This window comes from Taeniopygia guttata, chromosome 1, assembly GCF_048771995.1.
Source record: "Taeniopygia guttata chromosome 1, bTaeGut7.mat, whole genome shotgun sequence".
Lineage (NCBI taxonomy): Eukaryota > Metazoa > Chordata > Aves > Passeriformes > Estrildidae > Taeniopygia > Taeniopygia guttata.
This window is the reverse complement of record NC_133024.1, coordinates 30814682-30837330: the sequence shown is the minus strand read 5'-3', so window position 1 is coordinate 30837330 and position 22649 is coordinate 30814682. Positions and strand designations below refer to the sequence as shown.

Here is a 22649-nt window from a genome sequence, read left to right as displayed (position 1 = left end):
GAACTCAGGAGCTCAGTTCAGGGAAACACTGGGAATTTCTTTACCTGCATATAATGCCTTCTCTTTCTTTTTCGTCTTTCATTCTTCTCTCTGGTCTTGTACAAAGAGCAGCCTAGCGTTTTTGTTTTTGTGTTCCTAAAGTACAGCCCTCACAAATACTGTGGAAAAGCAGCATGTCTGTCTGCTCTTGCCTTCTCATGTGTTGGGAGTTTTATTTGGTCTTCCCTGCTATATTCTATCAAAACACTAATTGTATCCATCTATATTGGGACTCTGTGGCTTGTTTTTTTTAATCCTTGTTTTTGTGAGTTACTGTAGTTGCTGGCTCCAGTCCATTCACCCAGGCCTCTTTCTCTGCATGTAGCAGTTTTGTAAGGGTGTTTCACTTCATTCCCTTTGCCTAAATATTGTGCCAAAACAGGTGAATTGTAACCTCTATGAGTTACCTGTGCCTCCAGCTGTGCTGAGTAGGTTTGCTGATTTGAAGGCTCCTCTGAGGGCCAGGGCTCTATGAAGTGCTGGTAGTGTGGAAACTTGAATGCAAGAGTTACAAACATGTTGTAACCTTCCTGCTCTTTGCATACGTACATGCAGAGCAGATACCCTAAAACACGAAGAAAGCTACTAAACCAAAGGGCTGCAGCTGACAAATCCATCCCTGTTGCCCTTCGGGCATGACTGGACATAAAGCTGACTCTAATTCATTTATTTTCACCTTTTATTTAAACATTTGTACTTATCTCCTCCAGGTATTTTTGTGACAAAAGAAATAGAGTAACTACCTTGAAGTACCAAGCATGGTTTCTTTAATAGATTTCTTTTACCCACCCTACTTCAGATTTCTAGAAGCCAAAATTTGCATGGGAGCAGGAAAAAAACACCAAATATTTTTCAGAAACATCCAATTAAAAATAAAATTAATAAGAATCCTTTCAGAAACAAAAAGGTTTTAACATACCAGTCCATGCCAGAGCAAGGGGATCTCTTCTTTATTACCAAGAAACTGTAGATGGAGACAGCTATCCAGCTGTGACATTAAGGTCCAGTATGAAAATGGCAATTCCCCTCATTCTTTTTTTCATTAAGTATCATCTAGCATATGTGGAAATGGACTGGCTGCAGGAACCTGCAGAGTTATGGAATGGTAATTCAGTAGCTAATGATGAAAAAGTGACCTCATGATCAAAAGGTGTTTTTCCTCCCTCATGTGGATGTGGGACTAAATCAACTGGTACTGCCAGGTTTCTGGGGACTCCTGCAATAATGCTTTACTTGATCTTTTTTCCCTGCAGGTTGCAATCAAACAGATGAATTTGCAGCAGCAGCCCAAGAAAGAACTGATTATTAATGAGATCCTTGTGATGAGGGAAAACAAAAACTCCAACATTGTCAACTACTTGGACAGGTATGTCAGTGTTTGAAGGGCTCACAAAGGGACACTGGAAAACACTTTCTTGTCAGTGGCTTAAGGGTTCCAGAACCTTGCACTGCTTAAAGCACTGTGGGAGTGTGGGTAGCCTGGCAGTCTCTCTCCAGAATGAGAAGAAACAGGTATCTGAACCAGTGTTAGTGGGATGTCTAGGCAGTCTTCAGAGTTGCTGGCAACTAAGGTCCTGTCAGGACTGCATATTTCATCTCTCTCCGTTGCCAAATTTGATGCAACAAACTTCCTGCTTATTTCCTTCCTGTTACTAAAGGAGAAATATAAACGATTTGAAATGTAATATTTCTATTTGCTTTTTTTTTTTTTTTTTTTTTCCACTGGGCAATGCTGGTGTTGTGCTGCCAGAGGAGCAGACTGCTTCCAGGGTTAGATGTAGTGCTGTCCCTGTGACTGTCCGCTGAGGTTTTTGCACAGTAGCGTAACAGCAGTGAGGGTGAATGACATGTGACACATAACCTGAAGTCTGGGGAGACCTCAACACAGCTTTACAGTACTTTGCAGTACTTTAGGGGACTTTTAAGAAGAGAGAGAGAGTGAATTTTTAGGCAGATAGTGATAGAACAAGATGGAACAGTTTTCAGATAAGTGGGTAGATTTAGGTTGGATATAATGAAGAAATTCTTTACTGTGAAGGTGGTGAGGCACTGGCACAGCTGCCCAGAGAAGATACAGTTGTCCTGGCAGTGTTCAAAGCCAGGCTGGGACTCTGAGCAGACTGGTGTAATGGAAGGTGTCCCTGCCCATGGCAGGGGTGTGGAACTAGGTGGTCTTTAAGGTCCCTTTGAACCCAAAGCATTCTCTCATTCCATGATGCTGAAAGTCCAGCAGGCATAAAGCATTTAATGGTTTCTTGAATTCGCCATCAACATGGCAATGCTGCATTGTGTCAAGCCTATGTCACTCACTTCTTAAAACTATAGCTAGTTCCATTTGAGCTGCAGCAAGATTTTCAGTCTGCTGCACTCAAAATCTGAATGTAGCAGTTCTGATGAACCACAGGTTGGGGTTATTGTAAGGGTAAAGACTGCTTGGATAGGATAAGGTGGGCTGCAGACTTTAATCTCAGCAGCTTGGGTTTTTTGGAAGATACAACAAAGGGATGTGACCTAGAATCTCTAGAAATTTGAGAGAGGATTTGCGTACTTTTTTTCTCTGTGTGTATATAAAAATCTAATCAGCTGTTTCTGTAATAAGTTTCTTTTGCAGGCTTTTAATGTCTTAGCCAAAACAGGTGGTACTTATGAACTGCAGCAGTTGATTTGCTGAATTTTTGTGGTGCTGTGTCCCATACATAGCTGTAAACTGCTACTTTGTTGAGGAGACAGAAAGTCTGCTCCTGAGCTTTTAATGACAGAGGTGTGTGTGCAGGGCTCTGATGCTGGGCACACGCCCTCTTCCTAGAGAGAGGAGAAGAATGTTACCAGTGTAAAATGAAACAAGTGGTTAAGAATTGCATCTGGGCTAGAGCAGTTATTTCCCTCTGGCTCATTAGAGGCTTTGTTTTGACAAAACTGTTTGAGAGACAGGCTCTTCCCATTAGCAAGCGTTGCTGTGTACATTCACTTGCCTTGTCTAGCCAGTGCATCCCAGCTGCAGGATAGCTCCATCTCTGGCTGTCTTGTTCAAACTTGCGGCAACAAAAGCTGCTGCTTTTATCCTCCACTTTCACTAATCTTTATCAGAGGGATTAGCTTTTGTTTGAGTGCTGCACATGGACAGAACAGCAACTGGGATGAACATGGGGGTTCTTGTGCCTATTATGCCACTTCAGCTCTGCAACTGCAGGATTCTGTTGCTGGGGAGCTGTGTCCCTCTTACCCAGCCTAAATGTGCCTGTGCTTCCCAAGTGCTGAATTAAGCTGATATTTGGATGCCACTTACTGGCTTCTGCCTCCTGCTGAAGTAGATGGGGGAAGGATGTGCTGATCACTGCAGGGCCTGGCTTCTGCTTTGTGGTTCTGTTACAGTCTCCCATTCTGAGTCCCTAATGGCAGCTGCAAGGTCATCATTGGCCTAAAACAGCTCTCTCAGCTCCTTGCCCTTATGCAAGGGTTTCCTGTGCTTTGTCCTCTGTTAACTGCATGGCCTACTTGCTTGTGGTTAAGCAGCTTTTCTGCTGCAGTCAGAAAAGTGGCCAGTGTTGCACAAAGGTGTGCTGTGATATTTAAGATAGTGACATGGCCTAATTCAGCTCTACTTAGGAGCTGGATTTGGAAGCATCTGGCTCTGAGGACAGTGACACTAGTCATCTGTACAGACAAACAGCCACTTGTGCTGAGTTACCTGCTGGAGGTGCCAGTTCCTTTCTGCTGCCTGAAGGAGGCCCTCAGAGCCCTGCTTCTGAACTCAGCCATCTAAACACAGGCATCAGATGCCCCATGCTAGGCAAAGTAAACTCCTGCCCTTTAGTTTTGTTCTGAACAACTCCTTAACTTAAACTCCCAAATATGTGGTAGCCTCGTTTACCCCAACCCCAATATGTAGTAAGGATGGGTGGTCAGTGAATAAAGCTGGAGATGTAAGGCAGTCATGCTACAAGAGCACACTGGTTTCTTTCCAGGCTGCAGTCATGTTTGCATGTTGGAGGCATGTTAGTGGTGCAAAATTCTGTAATGAATGAACTTGCACTTTTGAGCAACTCCAAATTCCATCAGTTTTATCAATAAAGAATGTGTATTTGTGATAGAGAGGGCTTGGTGAACAGCTTCCTAAGGTATCTAAGTGAAGGCTGAGGAACACCTTACGGGATCAGACATTACCTGCTCTTGCAGATGGATGAAGAGAAAGCTGTGGACCATCTCCTTCTTCCTAACAGATTTTCATCAGGTTTTTCTTACTGCCAGCTTGTTCTGGAAGGTGACCGTGGGCGACAATATGTTACACCATGCTGTCCCTGATGTCGCATCAGAGCAGTGTGTAGGTGTATGGACTTCCTGGTGGTGTCTCTAGAGCTGCTGAGAGAGTGGGTTTGAGTCATGCCAACAGTGGGCAGCTCAGGGACTAAGACTGGCAAGAGAGTGGAAAGATCCCTGAGACAGTACCACCCTGGAATGCCATTCCTTTGGTGACACTGGCAGGGAGCCACTGTTAAGTTCCCCTCCCTGTGTGTTATGTCAAATCTATCAATTATTGAGTTGCCAGGATCTTGGCACATGTTTGTGGCTGCTATGGCTGAGCTTTGGTTTCACAGTGTGGTTCTCGGCTCGCTCCATCTGTTTTGGCTGCAGAGAGATACCAGCTTGCTCCCAGCATGTGGAACCTGAGATTGTCATGCAAAGAGCCCGTTCTGCCCTCATTCATACAGGCAAGTGCATTTGGGCTGCAGAGAGGGGATCTGGGCTGCAGAGAGTGCTACTGGCAGTGAAGGGAAACCTTGTGATGTCCGTGGTGGGTGATGTGTTGAAAGGGTGCTGATAAAATCTGCAGAGAGCCTGATTTGGCAGAAGTGACAAAGTAGCTATGGCATAGGGGCAGGAAGGAAGAGTGTGGCTGGAGCTGGGCTTTCAGAGCCCAATAGCAGCTAAATGACCCACAGAGTTACCAGCAGTGCTTCTGAAAGCAGTCTTGCTGCTCCTCTCTCACTCAGAGGGGCTTCTCTGCCGCTGGTACTGCTGTTGCTGGAGTCTGTAATGCTGGGAAGAAAAAATGCCAGTGCATCAGCTTCTGTTCCATAGTGGAGTTTGAGACCTCTCTGCTGCAGGAGCACAGCCCTGTGCCCTTGGGCTTTGTATCCTGGAAGAATCTGCAGATGGCACCTCCCTACATAGTCCTCAGCACCAGCAAACCAAGATGCCCACTTTGTCTCTGGAATTAAAAGCTGTCCATAACTGTAACACTATTGTCATCTAGGTGTAGCTCAGACCATTATTACTATTTAGGGGGATTTTTTTCATCAGCTTAGTGTTGTCAGTGTGTCCTTTGGTGGTAAATACCACACCTTGCTCATCCCTGTGATGTTTCACTCATCTCTACCTTCCATGCAAAGCTTAATGCCTTCTTTCTCCTTTACTGTTGCTTTTTACCTAGTTGTTCTCCAGTACCTATCCCAGCTTTTGCATTTGGCTTCTGGCAAATCCATTCCTCAGTAGGATCAGTGTTTTGTAGCAAAGCAAATGTGTCCTTGATGAACTCTAATGCCAAATGAAGCTTTTAATTACATTCTCTGCCCTCTCACTTTTGACTCTTTTGTCCACTCACTTGAAAAATGACAGGATAGGCTGAAAAGGTGGGTTTTCATACCGATGCTTCCTTCCTTCAGGAATGTGTCATCCTGATGTATTTATTGGTCATGGAAGTTTGTGTTGATGGGTCCAAAAACAGGCAGAAATAGTTGGTGGGTTTTTTTATTTGTTTTTCCTTTGGTTTCTTTTTTGTTTGTTTTGGGGTTTTTTTTTGATTCATTTTTGTTTGTTTTGAATGAGTTATTGCTGAAGTCTTCATGTCCTGTCTTCCACTTTTAAACATGGGTACACACACACTCAGCAGAGACGAATATCCCAAGTGACTGAGAAAAGCCACTCTCACATCAGTTGTCTCCTCCCCATCTTCCTATGAGCCTTTTTTAGAAAAGACCTACCTTTTAGGAGTTTGATTTTTTTATTTTAAGTCTTTAGAATTGCTGTTTCATTCAATAAGGTGTACTCCTTTGCCTTTATGAATGGTTCTGAAATTTTCAGACCAAATCACAGACCAGTTTGATAATGTGGAAAAGATTGAGGTGGTTTTCAAGTGCATGATGCTTATAAAGAAATGCTTTCTCATGATTGATTGTGGGTAGCCATCTTTTGTGTCACCCAGAACTGTCCCTGGGCTGAGGCAAAGCAGTCAGGATGCCAGGAGTAATGAAATAGCCCCCAGCCACCTCTTCCAGTACAAGAGCCCTCAGAAGCCATTGCTGTGTGGCAAATATCTGGGTTGCGTGCTTGGACCCCATCCTTGAATAGTAGCTCTTTGCCTTCTCTCCCAGCAGTGGGAGAAGTTGTAAGGTCATGTCTCCATCTTAGTCTGCATCCTTTCCACAGCAGAAAAAATCAGCCTTGCTTTTATGGACGAGAAACTTGTATCCAGCTCTCCCACTGCACCTCTCCTTGACTTCCTGCACTCACCCTTCTCTTTGGTCATTCAGGTTGTGATCAGATGCTCCCACGCACAGATAGTACCAGGAACACGTGTTCCCCAATACTGTTAATTGCAGCTCTTGTTTTTATTGCACTTGTAAGAGAGCTTTAAAACCCTGTGCATTCTGGTTTTAAAACCTAGCCTGGGCTCTTCAGTTACCTTGTAGGAGAAGAGCTCTGGGTGGTGATGGAGTACTTGGCAGGAGGCTCTCTAACCGATGTCGTGACGGAGACCTGCATGGACGAGGGACAAATCGCCGCCGTGTGCCGGGAGGTGAGGAGCACTCAGAGGGAGTTCTGGTTGGGAATGGGACACAAAGTTTCCATAACCTGTCACTGACTCTATGGAAATGTTTCCAGCTTCTGTAACGTGACAGTCATTCTTTTAGAGGGTGGATGTCACCTGTGAGGATGCAGCATACAATTCTAATGCAAGCCTCATGTTTCATCCCAGAGGCAGGAACTAGAGTGGGAAATGGGGGTGGGATCCTCCTGGTTTTGCCTGTTCTTCAAGGCTTTTGGGACTTAACTTGTCCTCTTAGGACCTGGTGATCCCAAAGTGACATCTCCCTGTGGCCCTGCATATACTGAAGATATGAAAGGTCCTAACACACTGCGCCCTTACTACCAAAAATGCACAGTCTGTTTGAGTCCTTTAGTTGGCTAATTGTGATTGTTGAACCATTTCATGCACAGTAAGAATATCTCAATTATTTTTCAGTGTCTCCAAGCCCTGGAATTCCTCCATTCAAACCAAGTTATTCACAGGGACATCAAGAGTGACAACATCCTGCTGGGAATGGATGGCTCTGTCAAACTAAGTATGCAGGGAATGTTACTGCTGATGACTTGTCAACCCATGCCAGTTATCTGCTCTGGGCCAGACATTTTAGGGAGATGGGTGTTTGAGGTGCTTGATGCTGTCATGATGAACAGGCTGTAGAAATGGTACTGTAGATATTTCTGTGGCATTTGTTTTAATGGAGATTGGCAGACACAAATCCTTGTGAACTGATACCAGACTTGAAGTGAGGCTTGGGCTTCACTTAGCTTTGGGCCATCTGTTTATGTGAACAAGAATAACAGTATTTTAATGCTACTCCAGTCCAGAAAGCTGGGTTGGAAGGTATAAGGCTAGAAGTCTTTATTTATGAACAGCCTGTTCAGTCTGAAAAATACTGCAGGTACTCAAGGGGCAGGGGAAGTGGAGGGAGAATTGAAAATTGTGTAACTACAAATCATTTAATCTTACAATGCCAACCCAGACTGGAGCCTAAATATTTTTTCCTCCTTCTGGTATCAATGGTAATGAAAATCTTAAGACTGTTCTGCCCATTGGGTGCTAAGGTAGCTGTTGTGCTTGTTATTGTCCATGCAGAGATAACCCTGGAAACCAGCGAATTATGATCTTCCACCTATAGTTTTAACAGAATGGTGCTCCCTTTTTCTTCCTCTCAGTTCTGTTGGCTTGCACCCAACAGGCATAAATAAATCTATTTTTGTCGGCAGCGACAGCAGATATGACTCAAAATTCACAGAGTGCAGATATGCTGAGTAAGAAGGTGGGGTTTTTTGCCCATAATTGCTTTTTAAACTAGAGCTGAACTTTGATAGAGCCAGGTCTCAGGACCTTTAGCAATGAATAACTGATGGGGGCCAAAGTGCTCTATTCTTATGGAATAACTTATTTGAGCACAGTGTGCTGGTACCAGACTGTAGTTTAAAGTTAGAGAAATCTCTGTGGATATGATGCAGTAACCTTCTGGATCTGAGCTACTTGTTGGCTCTGCTGGAAATTTGCCCTGTTTATGAACCATATGTCCTTTCCTGGTATTTACCCTTGATGAAAACTCAGCTAGGAATCAGTTTAATTTTCATAATTCTCCCTAAAATTAGACCTGTGATGCCACAGGGAGTCAGGATGGGTGATGAATCTTGCTGTGTTGATTCTGCTGGGCTCACAAGAGCAGATTTAGTTTTCTTTTGGTGAGCTAAATACAAATAAAACATAGGGCTTAGCAATCTTTATGTGAAGACCCTCCACCCTTCTCTCTGTTCAAAGAAAATAATCAATATGAATGTAGATATTTTAAATTTATTCTGAACACTGTTTGCTCTATAAAATTAATGCTGCTTGAAGGATGATATGTCTACAGGGGAAGTAATACCCATGGGCTGAAAATATCAACAGACAGTACAGCCTGTGGTCTGGGGGTGTATCTAGATAAGACTTGCATTAATTCCTGTTTTCCCATACCCAGGAATGGTCTTTAAGCCATATATTACATAGTGTGTAACATCTGTGTAATGCTGCAACACCAGTGAGTGTCTTAACTTCTGTGTGTGGTTATTTCCTGATCCCCATCTTTCACACAGACAAGTCAGCGGCTCTAGAATCCTCATGGCCATAGAGAGCCAGGTTTAGAAACTTAGCTCTAAACACCATCCTGTGTGTTAGCCACAAAAACCACTCCTCCTGTCACATTTGCAGCAGCAGCACCCCACAGAGTGTAGCAGGGTGAAGTGTACTGTAGCTCTGGTGTCAGTAAGAGTTGATTTTGGAGAAATTTGCTGACTCTTATGTCTTTTCCCTCCACCCTATTTGACTTTTGCAGCTGACTTTGGGTTCTGTGCCCAGATCACTCCTGAGCAGAGCAAGCGCAGCACCATGGTGGGCACGCCGTACTGGATGGCCCCGGAGGTGGTGACGCGGAAAGCTTATGGGCCCAAAGTGGATATCTGGTCCTTGGGGATCATGGCCATCGAGATGATCGAAGGAGAGCCGCCCTACCTCAATGAGAACCCTCTGAGAGTAAGCAAGTGCTCTTCTCCTCTGGTCTTCACTAAGCTGCTGGTGGAACTGAGTCATGCGAATACTCCAGTGGGATTTCGTCACCTCCAGCCCCGTCTAACTCAAATGATGCTGTGGCCTCCTTAGATGTCATAGTGAGAAGACTGAGATAGTCTTAGTTAAAAGTCTTGGTTTACTCTGGGTAGCAGAGGTGTGGGTTCTTCTGTGAGTTAGATCATGCACACTCATCATTTCCCGCTTTCTGGGGTGCTGAAGAGGCAGACGTTTTACCTCAAAGCAACAAAGCAGTCATGCCTTCAAGCTTTCTGCCCTGTGAATGATAGAATTCTCCTCTGAGCAGCCTGGTGCAGTGGAAGGTTCCCTGCCCATGGCCAGGGGTATTGGAACTAGGTGATCTTTAAGGCCCCTTTCAACCCGGTCCCTTTCAACCCAAACCATTCTATGTTTCTGTGATTATATTCAATTCTATTCTAGTAGGAATTTTTTCCTATGGGCAAATTCTTCCTCCTGGCATGCTTCAAGTAAAATTCAAAGTGTAATAAGCCTTTAGACAGGGCTTTAGCCTCCTGATGTCTTTCCTTTGTTTAATTATTAACAAAAGGAGATATGCTGTCAGGATGTAGGGACATCACTGCTCTTAATATAAGCTAGGTTTATGGCTTTTTTCCCCAGTTACACAGGTTGGAGGGATCCAGAAAAATTCTGTTTAACTTTTTTTCCCCATCTCTTGCAATGGAGGGGATTTCTGGGACAAAGGTGTAGCAGCCAAGAAGACTATAAGGAATAAAACAGTGCTGAGTTAAAGTAATAACACTTTGGCTTCATTTAACTCAATTTATGCCAATTCCCAGGTTATCAGACTGCTCCCATGGGATGTGTTGAGTGATGTGCTCAAAAAGCCTGTATATTAACAAGTCTCTGACAGATTTCTGTTTCTCTTGAAAATTAATCCAGGAAGTTTCACACATGAAATCCTGAAATGGATGAATTTTCAGTCTCTTGATTCTCAGAGGAGGATGTATATGAGTGCTTTATCCCCAAGCAGCAGCAAAACTCCATTTTTCCTGCAGGAAAGATGCCCAAGGGTCTGCTGGACATTCTTTGTAAGGAGTCAGCTGCATCTTTATAGTGTTGATGTTTTAGGCCTTATGCACTCAAGCAGAGTACCAACAGAAAAAAAATCTCTTTAGTCAGGGTTACCTTCCATGAGTCATTACAGGAGTAATGATAAAATTGTGCCAGTTAACTTCCCTGTGTAAACAGAGTCTGGAATGTTGTTTTTGTCCTTGTAATCTCTTGAGAGGGCTGCAGGATCCAAACCCAGATTACAAGGGTAAAACAATAAAGGATTGGATCTCATCCACAAAAAAGTAGGGCTGGCAGCTATTCTGTTTGCTGAAATGTAGCCATTGATTAGTGACCCTGATAAGGTGGGGTTTTTTTCCTCCCTATTGAACTGTAGGGAGGGAGAGGAGAAATGGGTGTCTCTAATGCAGAGATGGAATCTAATCTTCATAACCTCCTGTTTCCTGGGTGCTTGTTTTTGTCTCAGGCCCTGTATCTCATTGCTACTAATGGGACTCCAGAACTGCAGAATCCAGAAAAGCTTTCACCCATATTCCGAGACTTCCTAAATCGCTGTCTTGAAATGGACGTGGAAAAGAGAGGCTCTGCCAAAGAGCTGCTACAGGTAGGTGGTGGGGAGCAAGACTGGAACAATATAATCACACAATCCTGAGTGAGGCCAGGCTTAGCGATGAGATCTTGTTTGAGGTCTTAAATACTGCATCAGCTGAAAGCACAAGGTAAGGTAACCTCTCAGGGGAAAAAGGCAACTGAAAACCACAGCCCTCAAAGAAAAATCTATAATAAAGAGATAAGACTGCTCTCTTGCCAGTACTGGCTACTGGTAGCAGCTGTGCAGCATGTTCTGTGTCCAAACTCAAACAATGGCTGTGTCCCAGGCCTGCCAGATGCTGAGCCCTCTGATTCCCATGGTTTCTTTACGTGGCTGGTCATGACATCTGTGTGTGTTGTCTTGTCATGCTTGTTCCAATTTGGACAGCAGGAAGGCTTCTAGCTATCAGATATTATGGCTGTCTCCTTTTGGGAGGAGCGATCAAGAATCTCTTTGAAGTGTTCATGGCTTCACTTAACTGGAGCAGTTCACTTTTACTACAGTTTTCCTGATATTACTCCTTACAGAGGTGACAGGACAAAGCTTGTGAGATATCTTGATTATAGAATGGCTTGGAGTGGAAGGGACCTTAAAGATCCTCTGGTTCCACTTCCCCAGCCATGGGCAGGAACACCTTCTACTAGATCAGACTGCTCAAAGCCCCATCTAACCTGGTCTTGAATAGTTCCAGGGATGGGGTATCCACAGCTTCTCTGAACAACCTGTGCCAGTGCCTCATCACCCTGTAATCACATATTTCACTGAAAACCTGGTGTCTCAGTCTGAACTCACAGTGAAAGTTGAGGACCAAGCTGCAAGGATTTTTATCAACATGGATGAGAGGAGTGTTTTGTGCATTCTTTCTATCAAATTTGCCGTGAGTGTAGAATATGTAAGTCTTGATAAAATAGATCTGTGATCAGGAACATTCAGACCTTAAATATCTAACAGTTTCCATTTTGTTTTCCTTTCTCTCCACTAATTTGTGTAGTGGGCTCAGACTTGGACGTGTTGCTGCCTTCTGTAACTATAATGAAGCATAAATGTCTGACAATACGGTAGTAACTGAAAGATCATTTTTTCTTCTGGATTTTTCAGTCCTAAAATATCAGAAAGAAGTTATGTTCTGTTCCTTGGAGCAGGAGAACATTCTGACTGTAACACTTCAGCCTGTTCTTAACTACCTTGTGACCTCTGAATTTTTACTTTTTATTTTTTTTCTCTGTCTGAAGCATGTTGCCTTGAATGATTGATCCCTTCTGGTGCTCAGAAGTCTTGTGGCTTATTGTTGCTTTTTTTTTCAGAACAGCTTGTGGGCCTGCCCTTCACTCTCACCTGAGAGCTGTTTTGATAATCAATATTGTTTTATTTAAAGAAGAGCACCTATACAGGAGACTGGTGTTGTGTTGCAAGCTCTTTGCTGCTATCCCAAATTTCAGCTGCTTTGCAAATTTTTGATATCTGGTAGAAGGCCAAGGCAGTGCTTTCTCCAGACCTGTGACAAGGGGGAACAGGGAAATGAGAGGGGATTCCTGCATGGAGCCCTCTCTCTTGTGTCTGAAACACTTGGGTTGACCTTCTTTCACACTGGATTTCACTATGGGTTTTACAGCTTTATAATTCCTCAGGGGAATTTTCTGAGTTTTGTTTGATCTTGAACATATGCAAACATTGGATAATTTAGCATGTGTTGGGCGGAAATCTCTTCATCACTTCAGGCAATCCCCAGAATTTTGTCATAGAAATCAGAGCTTCTGGATTCATGTGTTCAGAGACTAGAGTAGGTTCTTAGATTTCATATGGGTTTAGGTGAAAATGCTTAAAATAGCCACTTCTGGGGCATGTTATGAAAAATCTAACCATTTTTCTTTTTGTTTTGTCCTAGCACCAGTTTTTGAAAATTGCAAAGCCTCTATCAAGTCTCACTCCTCTGATTATTGCAGCTAAAGAGGCAGCCAAGAACAACCATTAAAGTGGTGAAGTCAACACAGTCATCACATCAAGACTTTTAGATGTTCATTTCTGAGACTGAGTTACTTGCCCTTCTCCCCTTCTGCTCCTTCTTCACGGGGGTGTTCTTAAAACTTTGACTCGCCCTGAAGGGTGGCAGAGGCATCGTTCACTGTATGTGGAAGGGCACACAACGGGACAGAGCTGATCTTACGTGGTGAACTGTCCTTCCATCCTTGTGATGGGGACACGAGGGAAGGAACATTTTGTATGGGTGAGAAGATCTTTCCGAGAGCGTCTGGACCTGACCTACATGTAGTGATGCCAGTTTTTTTTTTTTTTTTCATATTTCTTATGGTGTTTATTTTTTAAAATAATGTGGAGCCTTACGCCATGTTTATCTTAGTAAATTAAATCATTTGCTGGCTGCACTTTGCCTGCTTCTGCCAAGCTGCTGTTACACCGTGGAGGCTGCTCTGTGCTTTGGATGACTGGAGGAGGGAAGGAAGCAGGCAGCAGCAATGTGAACAGCTGTCAGCTGAGAGGAGAACGAGGGAGTGAAGGTGCATCCCCCCTGCAGCACTGCTGGATGCTTCGAGGAAGCATGGATAAAGCCTCTGTGTGCTTCCTGCAGCCATTGAAGAGCTTAATTCATGGATGATCTCTTTGCCAAGTGGTGTGAACTGCCCCCTGCTCCCTCCTTCCCCTTTAGTGGCAACTCTACTAGTTAAACAAATCGCAAATAATTTTTGTTGCTCTAGGAAACAAATCACAGGAAAAAAATGACAGAGAGCTCTTTTAGGGTTATTCCATCAGTGCTGTGAGGCTTTTTAGAGATGCTTCCCTGTGTGATTAACAAACAGAGCAGTTACTATTGTAAAGACAAGACTTGTCTGCAAAATATGTTGAAAACTCTTGTTTCTTAGAGCAAGTCCAGTTGAAAACAAACTGATAATGGATGCTGCTTTGTCTGTGGAGATGTGGGGACACAAATTTTTTGAAATGATGGTTTCTTTATGCTACTGATTCCTTGGGTTGCCAATAGTCTGTAAAACAACAGGAAACCTGGAACTTCTAGAAGAGGGACTGGTTGTAAACACTGGGCTTATGTTAAACTGTATACTGGTTTTTAATAAAGTGACTGCTGCATTTTTTAACTTGGGGATAGAGGAGAGCTGGAGAATTCACTGTCACCAGACAAACCTGTCATTGCTCATATGGTCACCAGGTACTTGGATGTATTGGATGAAGTAATTTAACCTTGTTTTTTACCTCTTCTTCTGCAGTCCTTTGGGATAGCAAGTGGCTCCCAAGGGCCACTTTACACACAGTGAAAATGACGCAAAAAATGTGTATTGTAACTGTGGGAGCTGCTTTCTCTGTACTGCTTTGGTCACATATGGGGTGAGTTTAAATCTATTCTGGAGTAACTGCTCATCTTTCTGTTGGACAGAAATTCATTACTTCGTGCTGAGACCTGCTGCTGGCTCAGCCCTTTCCTCCCTGGACTTGGGCTTTAATTAAACATATTTTTCTGATTTGGCCCCACGGTCCATGACTGCTATTACACTAGCTTTACTCTGTGTAGGTACTTTGTAAGTTCCTTTGCTTCTCAGGGGCTTTCTCCTATTCTTTGGGCTCCAGGGCAGTCACTATTTGACAAAAGGCTGAGGGGTGAAGTCTGTTGCCCCAGTTTGCAGCCTCTCTCCCTCTGTGCATGTGTTCTTTTTCTCCCAGTATTGTCAAGTTTCCTCTCGCAAAGCTTATATCCAAGGATGAATTCCTTGGGCAAAACAGTAGAGCTGCCAACCTGGAAAGGGATATGATCTATTGATGAGCTCATCTGCTTGGAGCTTAGATGGAGATTGTGGAATAGAAGGCCACTATGCTTGAATAATTCCCTTTGAAAAGGACTTTGTATTCCCTCTGGAAGACTCAGGATGGCATGTGTGGGAGGAATACAATTAGTGGCTAGATCTCTCTTGATCTAAAATCTCATTTGACTGGCAGATTTGACAGTTGACTACTTTTCAGACAGTGCAGGGTTCAATTTGATCCACAGTGTGTTTAATGTGTCTGATGTCTCTTTGATTCCCTTCCCCGCTCCCTTTTCTGCATCTCATTGAGATGAGAACCTTAATGCAGATGTGCCCTATCTGTAAGCAGGCACAGGAGTTTATTTTCCTGCAGCAAGATTCCTGCTAAACTTCCCCAAACAAGATAGAAAAGGTTATTTTTATGTGTTTTAAGTTGCTCTTCTGGATCCTCTATTGCATAATGAAAAGGGATCAACAGTGACTGTTTATCCCTCATGTTACAATGTGCTTCTGTCTCATCGACTTCCACATGGACTCAGTCATGCCTGGTTTCTGTTGGCTGCTGGAGAGGGATGTTGCCAAAAGTCTTTCTGCTGGGAAAAGCTGCAAGACTGTGCCCATGCTTGTGTGTCATCTTGTCCCAGGCTGTTTTGTCCCCTCTTGTGATGGGTGAGTGGGAAAAGGAGGCGATTGCTACAGTGTGCCTAGTCCTAGTTTCTAGTTACCAGATACATTGTGTTTTTATGTTCTCAGAAAATCTTTAAAAATATTTTTTTAAAATTGTAATTAGCCTAATCTTAAGAGAATGGGTTTATTTTATTCTAGTTGTTCTGAAATGCAGCCTCTCCTCCCCTCTCCTTTTGTGTGAGTCGCCCGGCTCCAGCACCTCTGTTGGCTTTTGAAGGGCCCTTCCTGTCTACGGCACACTCCTGTCTAGAGAGGGCTCTTAAATAGTGACTTTTTTGACTTAAAATCTAATCTCCAGGGCTTATTTTCCAAGAATATCTTGTTCCTGCTGTTACTTGAAAGTGACTACAACTTGATGGCTTCTTTGGTGCCTTTTTTTCTCCCTAACTTTCTCTTATGCCTGAGTTGAAACCATTTTTAATCACAGCCCTTAATTATTAATTTGCCTGCTAATATTAAAGTTCTCTCTTCCATATTAGAACATGAAATATTCAATTGTTTTGACTGTCCTTTCAGAAAGCTGATTTCCTTTTTGGGGGATCTCAAGAAATCTTATACCAGAAATAATTTTGTATCCTACATTTTGCAAAGGGCTTGGTGGAGGGAAAGGATAAAACTCATCTTCTGTTGTTAAACACAGAGAGTTATCTTATTTGAGTATCAATTTGTATCTTCAATAAGACTTTTCCTATGTTTCAAGAATGGGCATTTATTCTTTGTATTACCTTAGCTATTAGGGATTTTTAGGGTTTAATTTTTTTTTTTTAAACAAACAATTTGACTTCTGTCCAAGAGTTTGTGTGTGAGAGGGGTATGGAGACCACGTGGGAAGAAGGCAGGTTATTTGGACAACACTCTCAGGCACATGGTGTGATTCTTGGAGTTGTCCTGCTCAGGGCCAGGAGTTGGACTCAATGATCTTTGTGGATCCCTTCTAACTCAGGATATTCTGTGAGGCTGAGAGTGAAGAGCCAGGACAGGGATGGAGGGCACAGCAGAACTAGCTGGTTGCTGCAGCAGTAGCACACCATCCCTGAAATGTCTTCATTGAATAGATGTGTTTTTAAGGAGCATAAATCTGACTGATTTGTTGCTACAAGCACTTCTCTAGGCAGGCATTATGCTCCTACCAAACTGCCTTCCCCTTTTAAACAAAAGGGGTGCAGGGATTTCTCCAGCAAAGGAGGCTCCTTGAGAAAGGAGGTTTCCATGGAGACACTTACTTGACTTAAATAATCTGGCTAAGGCTTGAGAAGAGGTTTGGTGGGTAGACACCACATCGACACCACTGTTTTGCAAAGCAGCTGGAGTTGCTGCAGTGTTTTGTTGCCAGTTTGACGCCCCTTTTCAGGGGGTTGGTTTTGAAAAAGTGCTGAGAGTGAGAAGTGCCTGGTCAGGATTGTGAGGTGTATAAAAGTGTGATTCGGCTTAGCCTTAGCGGAGATGTCTGTTAGTATCCTGATCCATCTGTCTCAAAATGCTGCAGGTCGGTGTAAGTAGGGCACATTTACAGCAGAGTACTGTGCAAGAAAAGATTGCAATGGTCTGTAGTAGGTGCTTGCTTTCTTAGAACCCACCCTTCTTGGCTGAGAGCAAAATTAGTTCTGACCAGTGTCCAGGAATAATAGTTGTCTGAAGCCCACTCCTAATTGAGAGCATAGTCCATTTGTCTGGTGGATGACAACATCTTCAATGTTAAAATTGTTAAAGGTGAACTGATTATCTGCTCCTCTTTCCCCCATAAAACAGACTTTTTAACGGCTTCTTATTTCAGCTGTAATAGAGGGCCTGTAAATGTATTTTGGGGTCATAAGCCAACTGAATGGAGCATATGTATAATGAATGCTGTAGGACCTCTTAGTTTTTTGCTAATGACACCTCATGGTGGCAAAGCTGGGACCTTAGAGAAGCAGCTGCCAGCTTTGACAGGGAATGGCCAACAGCAACAAAACTGCAATGCAGATGGGAGCTGGACAAAAACTTGCTGCCAGAATGAGCCTACAGCGAGTAGTGGGAGAGAGACAGAGTTGGTCCAAAGGGTAGGATGAAGCAAAGGTTAAAACTTCAATTGCACAGTTGCTGAGGAAATCCAGGGAGTGCCACAGCAGCCTGCTGCATCTCAGGGCAGCAGTGTCTCTGAAGGAGGAGAACAGAAAGGAGCCTGAGAAGGGAAAAGGTGCTGAAAGTGGAGAGTGGAGCAGCAATATGGCTCTGAGTCACAGCTTGTGCTTTAGAGCTGGAGCTAATCTGGGAGGTTCACAAAAAAATTCACAAAATTCTGCTGAAAAGGAGAAGTGGAACTAGAACGGAGGAGATGGCCTTGATGTGCCAAGGAGCTGAAGAGAGAGGCCAGATTTCCTGAATGTGTGGAACAGCAGAAACTAGTTTAACACAGGCTTCTGTGGATGACAAGTAGCTCATTTCCTCCTGCCTTGTAGCATCAGTGTCTTGTCTTCTGAGATCAGCTCTGCTTTGGGATCATGTCAGCAGCCACCCAGCTTTGGTCTTGTGTTTGTAAAGAAGGCTTTTTGCTCTGCACCTACTGATTTCTGACTGCAGCTGTTGGTAGACGTCTTTGTGTCGTGTCCCACCTGGAAATACGGAGGCTGTTGCAGTTTTAAAATCTGCTGGGTAATGTACTTCTCCCCATGCTGCCTTGGCATAACTCCTGTACTGTACTGCTGGGTTTGTTTAATGTGCCAGGTCAGCTCAGCCATTTTAAAAATAAAAATTGAAACCTGATATAAAACCTTGATTAATTATTTGGTTCTGCTTGACTTGCTGTTTCAATGATGCTTGCAGTGATAGTAGAAATGAACAGGGGTGCTTGAAGGAGGGGTTGTGTTTCTCTGACCTATTTTAGATTAAACAGATCTTATTTGATTGAGCAAATTGACTACAGTAAAATCTGTTGCAGCAAATGTGACTTTCACCACTTATTTTAACTTGTTTGAACATAGTTAATATTCTGGAGAGCAGGACCTAGAGCACAGCTCAAAGAAGCAGAGAAGGAAGCTTGGATGCTTGTTTTCTCTGCAGATGAAGTTCAGTGTCTGAGACTCCTGGTCTCAGGAGGAGGAAATCGGGGTGGGTTTGAGATGGGTATGTGCACTCATCTTCCCAGCATCACTTCTTTTCTTTTAGGGTTGGTGCGATAAGGCTGATGAGAAGAACAGGAATTCATCATAGTGCTTGGGTATCATCTGACCTGGATGTTTTACTCTGAAGTCTGAGAAGCCCAGCCTGGTGCTGAGAGGTTTCTGAGGTCAGCACCTGTGGAATGTGGGGGTGAGGAGCAGTGAGAAGCTCTGACATGCTTCCATGAGTCAGCTGGGTGCTGAGCCAGGTTTTAGAGAAGTCACTGAGAGACAAGGGAACACTTTGAATGGGAACAAGTAGAAGAAGAAATCAGTGTGACTCCATAAAATCCCCTCTGCCTAGAGCAGATGCTAGAGCTGAATGCTGCTTTCCATCCATCGCTTCTCCAGGTCTTTTTCAGGAAAGCCAGAGGAGATACTCATCAAGTTGTGTTTTACAAAAATGGGGGCCCTGTTGTTTGAGCAAGAGGAATGTTGCAGCTCCACTGGCAGGGATTTGGGGTGATTCTCTTTGCCATGCTGTGGTAGCATCCCATGTTGGATATCCTTGTCCCATTAGAGAAAAGAAATCTGACTGGGCCAGCACCACCTCTCCTGGTGGGAGACTGGTGGGAGTTGGAATGACCTAAAAGATCCTTTAGTTCCAATCCCCCTGCCATGGGCAGGGGTACCTTCCACTAGACCCAGGTTACTCAAAGCCCCATCTAACCTAGCCTAGAATGCTTCCAGGGATGGAGCATCCACAGCTTCACTGGAAAATCTGTGCCAGTGTCTCACCACACTCACAGTGAAGAATTTCTTCCTAATAGCCTATCTAAAACTACTCTATTTCATTTTGAAGCCATTTCCCATTGCCCTGTCATTCCATGCCTTTGACCAAAGTCCCTCTCCAGCTCTCTTACAGTCCCTTTAGGTACCAGAAGGTCCTCTAAGGTCTCCACAGAGTCTTTTCTCCAGGCTGAATAACCACCCTGCCTCCAATGCTTCATCAAGCAGGGTACCAGGAAAACTTTGCTCAAGGTAATGTATGTCCCCCCAGAATGCCCCTAAAAATACTACTGGATTGGTGTCTGGTGGCTCTACCCCCTACCCCATGGAGGAGGCATAGTGTATTCTAACTAGCTACCATTAGCCATGATTTCTGGGGAGAACTTTATTTCTTGGAGGCTTCTTCTCTTGAGACAAACTTGGTTGAGTTGCCCAGCAGTGGATGGGGCATGGGAGGTATTGGACAATGAATGATGGCAAGGTTTTAAGAAATTATTGATGTTGATTTAGTGAAGTATAACTTGTCTGAAGACTCTTCAGAGCCTAAGGCAGCTTTTCTTAAAGGTACATTCATAATCAAATTTAAAAACAAACAATTATTGAAGGCCTATTTCATAGTTTAATAGCTGGGGAGTCAAATAATTCTGGATATGGACACAAGGTGATGATGCCTTGTGTTAGATCAGCTGATCTATGGAAGGGGGAGCAGGGGAGGAAAGACAGCAAAAAGCTTTGGGGAAAACACAGCTTCGAGTCTGAGCCAGACACAGCAAACTGGCAGCTAAATCCTAGTGGGAGCAGTTATTCTCTGTGTAACTGAATGATATTTGTTTATTTAGGAGTGAAATGGGGGAATAAGTGGTAAGAGAAGCCATACCCTGGCAGGTGCAACAGAGGTGATGGGTTCTTTATCACATGCTGAGGGACACTGCAGCTCCTCGAGCAGAGGGTGCTTTGACTGGGTCCCCTCATTTTCTAGTAGCATCCAGAAGACTTCCAAGTTTTGGTTCTCAAGCTCATCTTTGAGGAGGATCTGTAGCTTGAACACGGGAAGCAGGGAGCTGGCTAGGCTTGCCTGATCCTTTCTCATTCCTGGGGCTGTGATGCCCTCTCCCGGCAGCTGCGCTGAAAAGTCCTTTCCTTTCGTGTTCCTTTTCTATGAGCAACGTAAAAAGGAACTTCTTGTGTTTCTTTTGGAGGATGCACGCTGAAGGCAGCCGGGGCACACAGGCATGGATAAGGAGATCATCCTGATGTGGAATCTGATGACCTGCTATGTCTGTTCCCTTGTGATCACCACACGTCCAGCTTTGTTCCCCTCATATTTTTAGGTTGCAGCAGCCTTGGTCAGGCAAATGTTTTCCCCCAGACCATGGGTTACGTGTGAGCCCTCTGCTTCCATCCCAGCACGGGTCCCTAATGCTCACCGGCTCCCTTGTGCTTCCTCCAGGTCTGGTGGGACTTTCTGCTGGGCCAGACCTGCTCTGACAGGCTGGTTAAGCCTGGTAAAGGAGAAGGGGCTCTGTGCCGCAAAGGCTGGCAGGGCTGAGAGAGGCTCCTGGGCAGAGGCTCCTCCCCTGTGGATGCCTGTGGGTGAAGTGAGCTCATCCCTCATCCCACACCTTGCACCCTAAAGCCACTAACCTGCATAAATTTGGGGTTAACAGCTCCCGTGGCAGTCAAGGTCATGGCTGTGCTGTCTGTGTGTGCAGCTGTAATGGTGTCCAGGGCTCAGGTGTGCCTGGATCATGCCTTGGAGGGCAGCGGGCAGGTAAGAATGCTCTCTATTCTCACGAGGAGAGAGTTGAAAGGTGGAGAGGGGAGTGAGTCTTGACTGGCACAGGGGGCAGTGAACTGGGGGGAAACTGTTCCCTCAGTTCCACTCCTCTACATTCTCCTGCCTCATGGCTGCATGAACACTGAGTCCCTAGATGGGAAGCATCCACTGCTTTTTTCTATTCCTCACATTTTCTAACCACTTCTCACTCAAGGTCTTTGTGTTTTGTGTCACTCTGAAGCCCCCCAGACTTTGGGAACAGCCCAACCCAGGGGCACTGGAAATTGTCCCATCTCTTTTGCACCATGAAGAATGCACCAGGTATGTCCCAACTCAGGAAGGACCAGCACAAGATGAGTGGTAATGCTGGGACACAGAAAGATGGTGATGTCCCCCGAGCAGGCACCAGCCAGTTCAGGTCCCCTTGCACAGGGACAGTAGACTGGGTGCTCCCAAGGGGGCACAGGAGCTTTAGGCAATGCCACCAGTGTTGCTTGTGTGCTGAGGAAGGGAGGTCTCATTGATGGTGGGTCCCACTGGCCAGCCTGTGTCTCCTTGCCCGTGCCATCCACCATGTGAAGGGTAAGAAGCACCCAGTGAGTTCTCTGGACCTATCCTGGTGATGACAAGTGCCACAATTGTAAGAGCCTGAGTGGTCAGAACCGTCTTTGCTAGTCCAAAATGGGACAGCAACTCTGAGTCCCCACAAAACTCTTTGACTGCTCAGTTCCCTGGAGGGTGGTTTATTACCCTGGGATAGTGGGGGATCTTGCTGCAACATTCCCACTGAGGAGAAGCAGAGTGTCCCCATCACTCTTGAGAGAGGCACCACCAGGCAGGGGCTAAGGCAGACCTCCAGGTTCACCAACCAAAGAGGAGGAAGAGGCAGCACAGAACAGCTGCCCGTGTGCTTAAGAAACAGAACTCTGAAGTGCTTCACTCCTGAGATCTCTCACAATCCTCTGCTCACCATTTGCCACATTACATTTCTTAGACACAGAAAAATTTGGCCAAGGGATGTTTTATGACACCCTTCTCTTCCTCACTGGTCTGTGCGTGATTTTCTCCTCTGGAAGACCCTTGGCCTCTCAGGGCACCTCAAGCTGTGTCCTCCTGGGTGTGCTGCAATCCCCTGATTTCTGGACAAAATGATGCTGTTTCTTAAAGGACAGCCACAAACTGTGGAAGAAGAGTGAGGAATGTCCCTTTCTCCCTTTAGAAAAGGCTGCACCAGCTCCAGCAGCAGCCAGCCCTGCCATGGGTGAGTGGGCAGCAGAGCTGCTGCAGCAGCAGCTGTGAGAGGCAGAGTTTATCCCCACCAGCTGCTTTGATGACAATATAAAAGCTCTCTCCATCCTCTCAACACAGCCTGTATTTATGCTTGTTCCTCACAGTCAAGCTCTTGGTGTATCTGCCTGGTTCCCTTCCTGCCCACCTGAGGGATGTGGCTTTCCCAGAAACGGTGCTCAGAGCCTTTTGTTGAGTCTCAGGACTTGGAAGG

The 22649-nt window shown here is 44.7% G+C and overlaps 1 protein-coding gene across 41 annotated transcripts in view; it reads left to right on the top strand.

Annotated features, from left to right (window-relative positions):
• The window catches only part of PAK1 (p21 (RAC1) activated kinase 1), a 76191-nt gene extending 57937 nt beyond the window's left edge, over positions 1 to 18254 (top strand). For 40 of the 41 annotated variants that reach the window (XM_072925989.1, XM_012569841.5, XM_072925892.1 and 37 more), the window contains 6 exons: positions 1293 to 1405; positions 6718 to 6835; positions 7283 to 7382; positions 9177 to 9373; positions 10926 to 11063; positions 12937 to 18254. In XM_072925989.1, coding sequence (XP_072782090.1) covers positions 1293 to 1405; positions 6718 to 6835; positions 7283 to 7382; positions 9177 to 9373; positions 10926 to 11063; positions 12937 to 13023 — 753 coding nt within the window. In that variant the 3' untranslated portion in view covers positions 13024 to 18254. 41 annotated transcript variants of the gene reach the window in all.
• The last annotated feature ends 4395 nt before the right edge of the window (positions 18255 to 22649 follow it).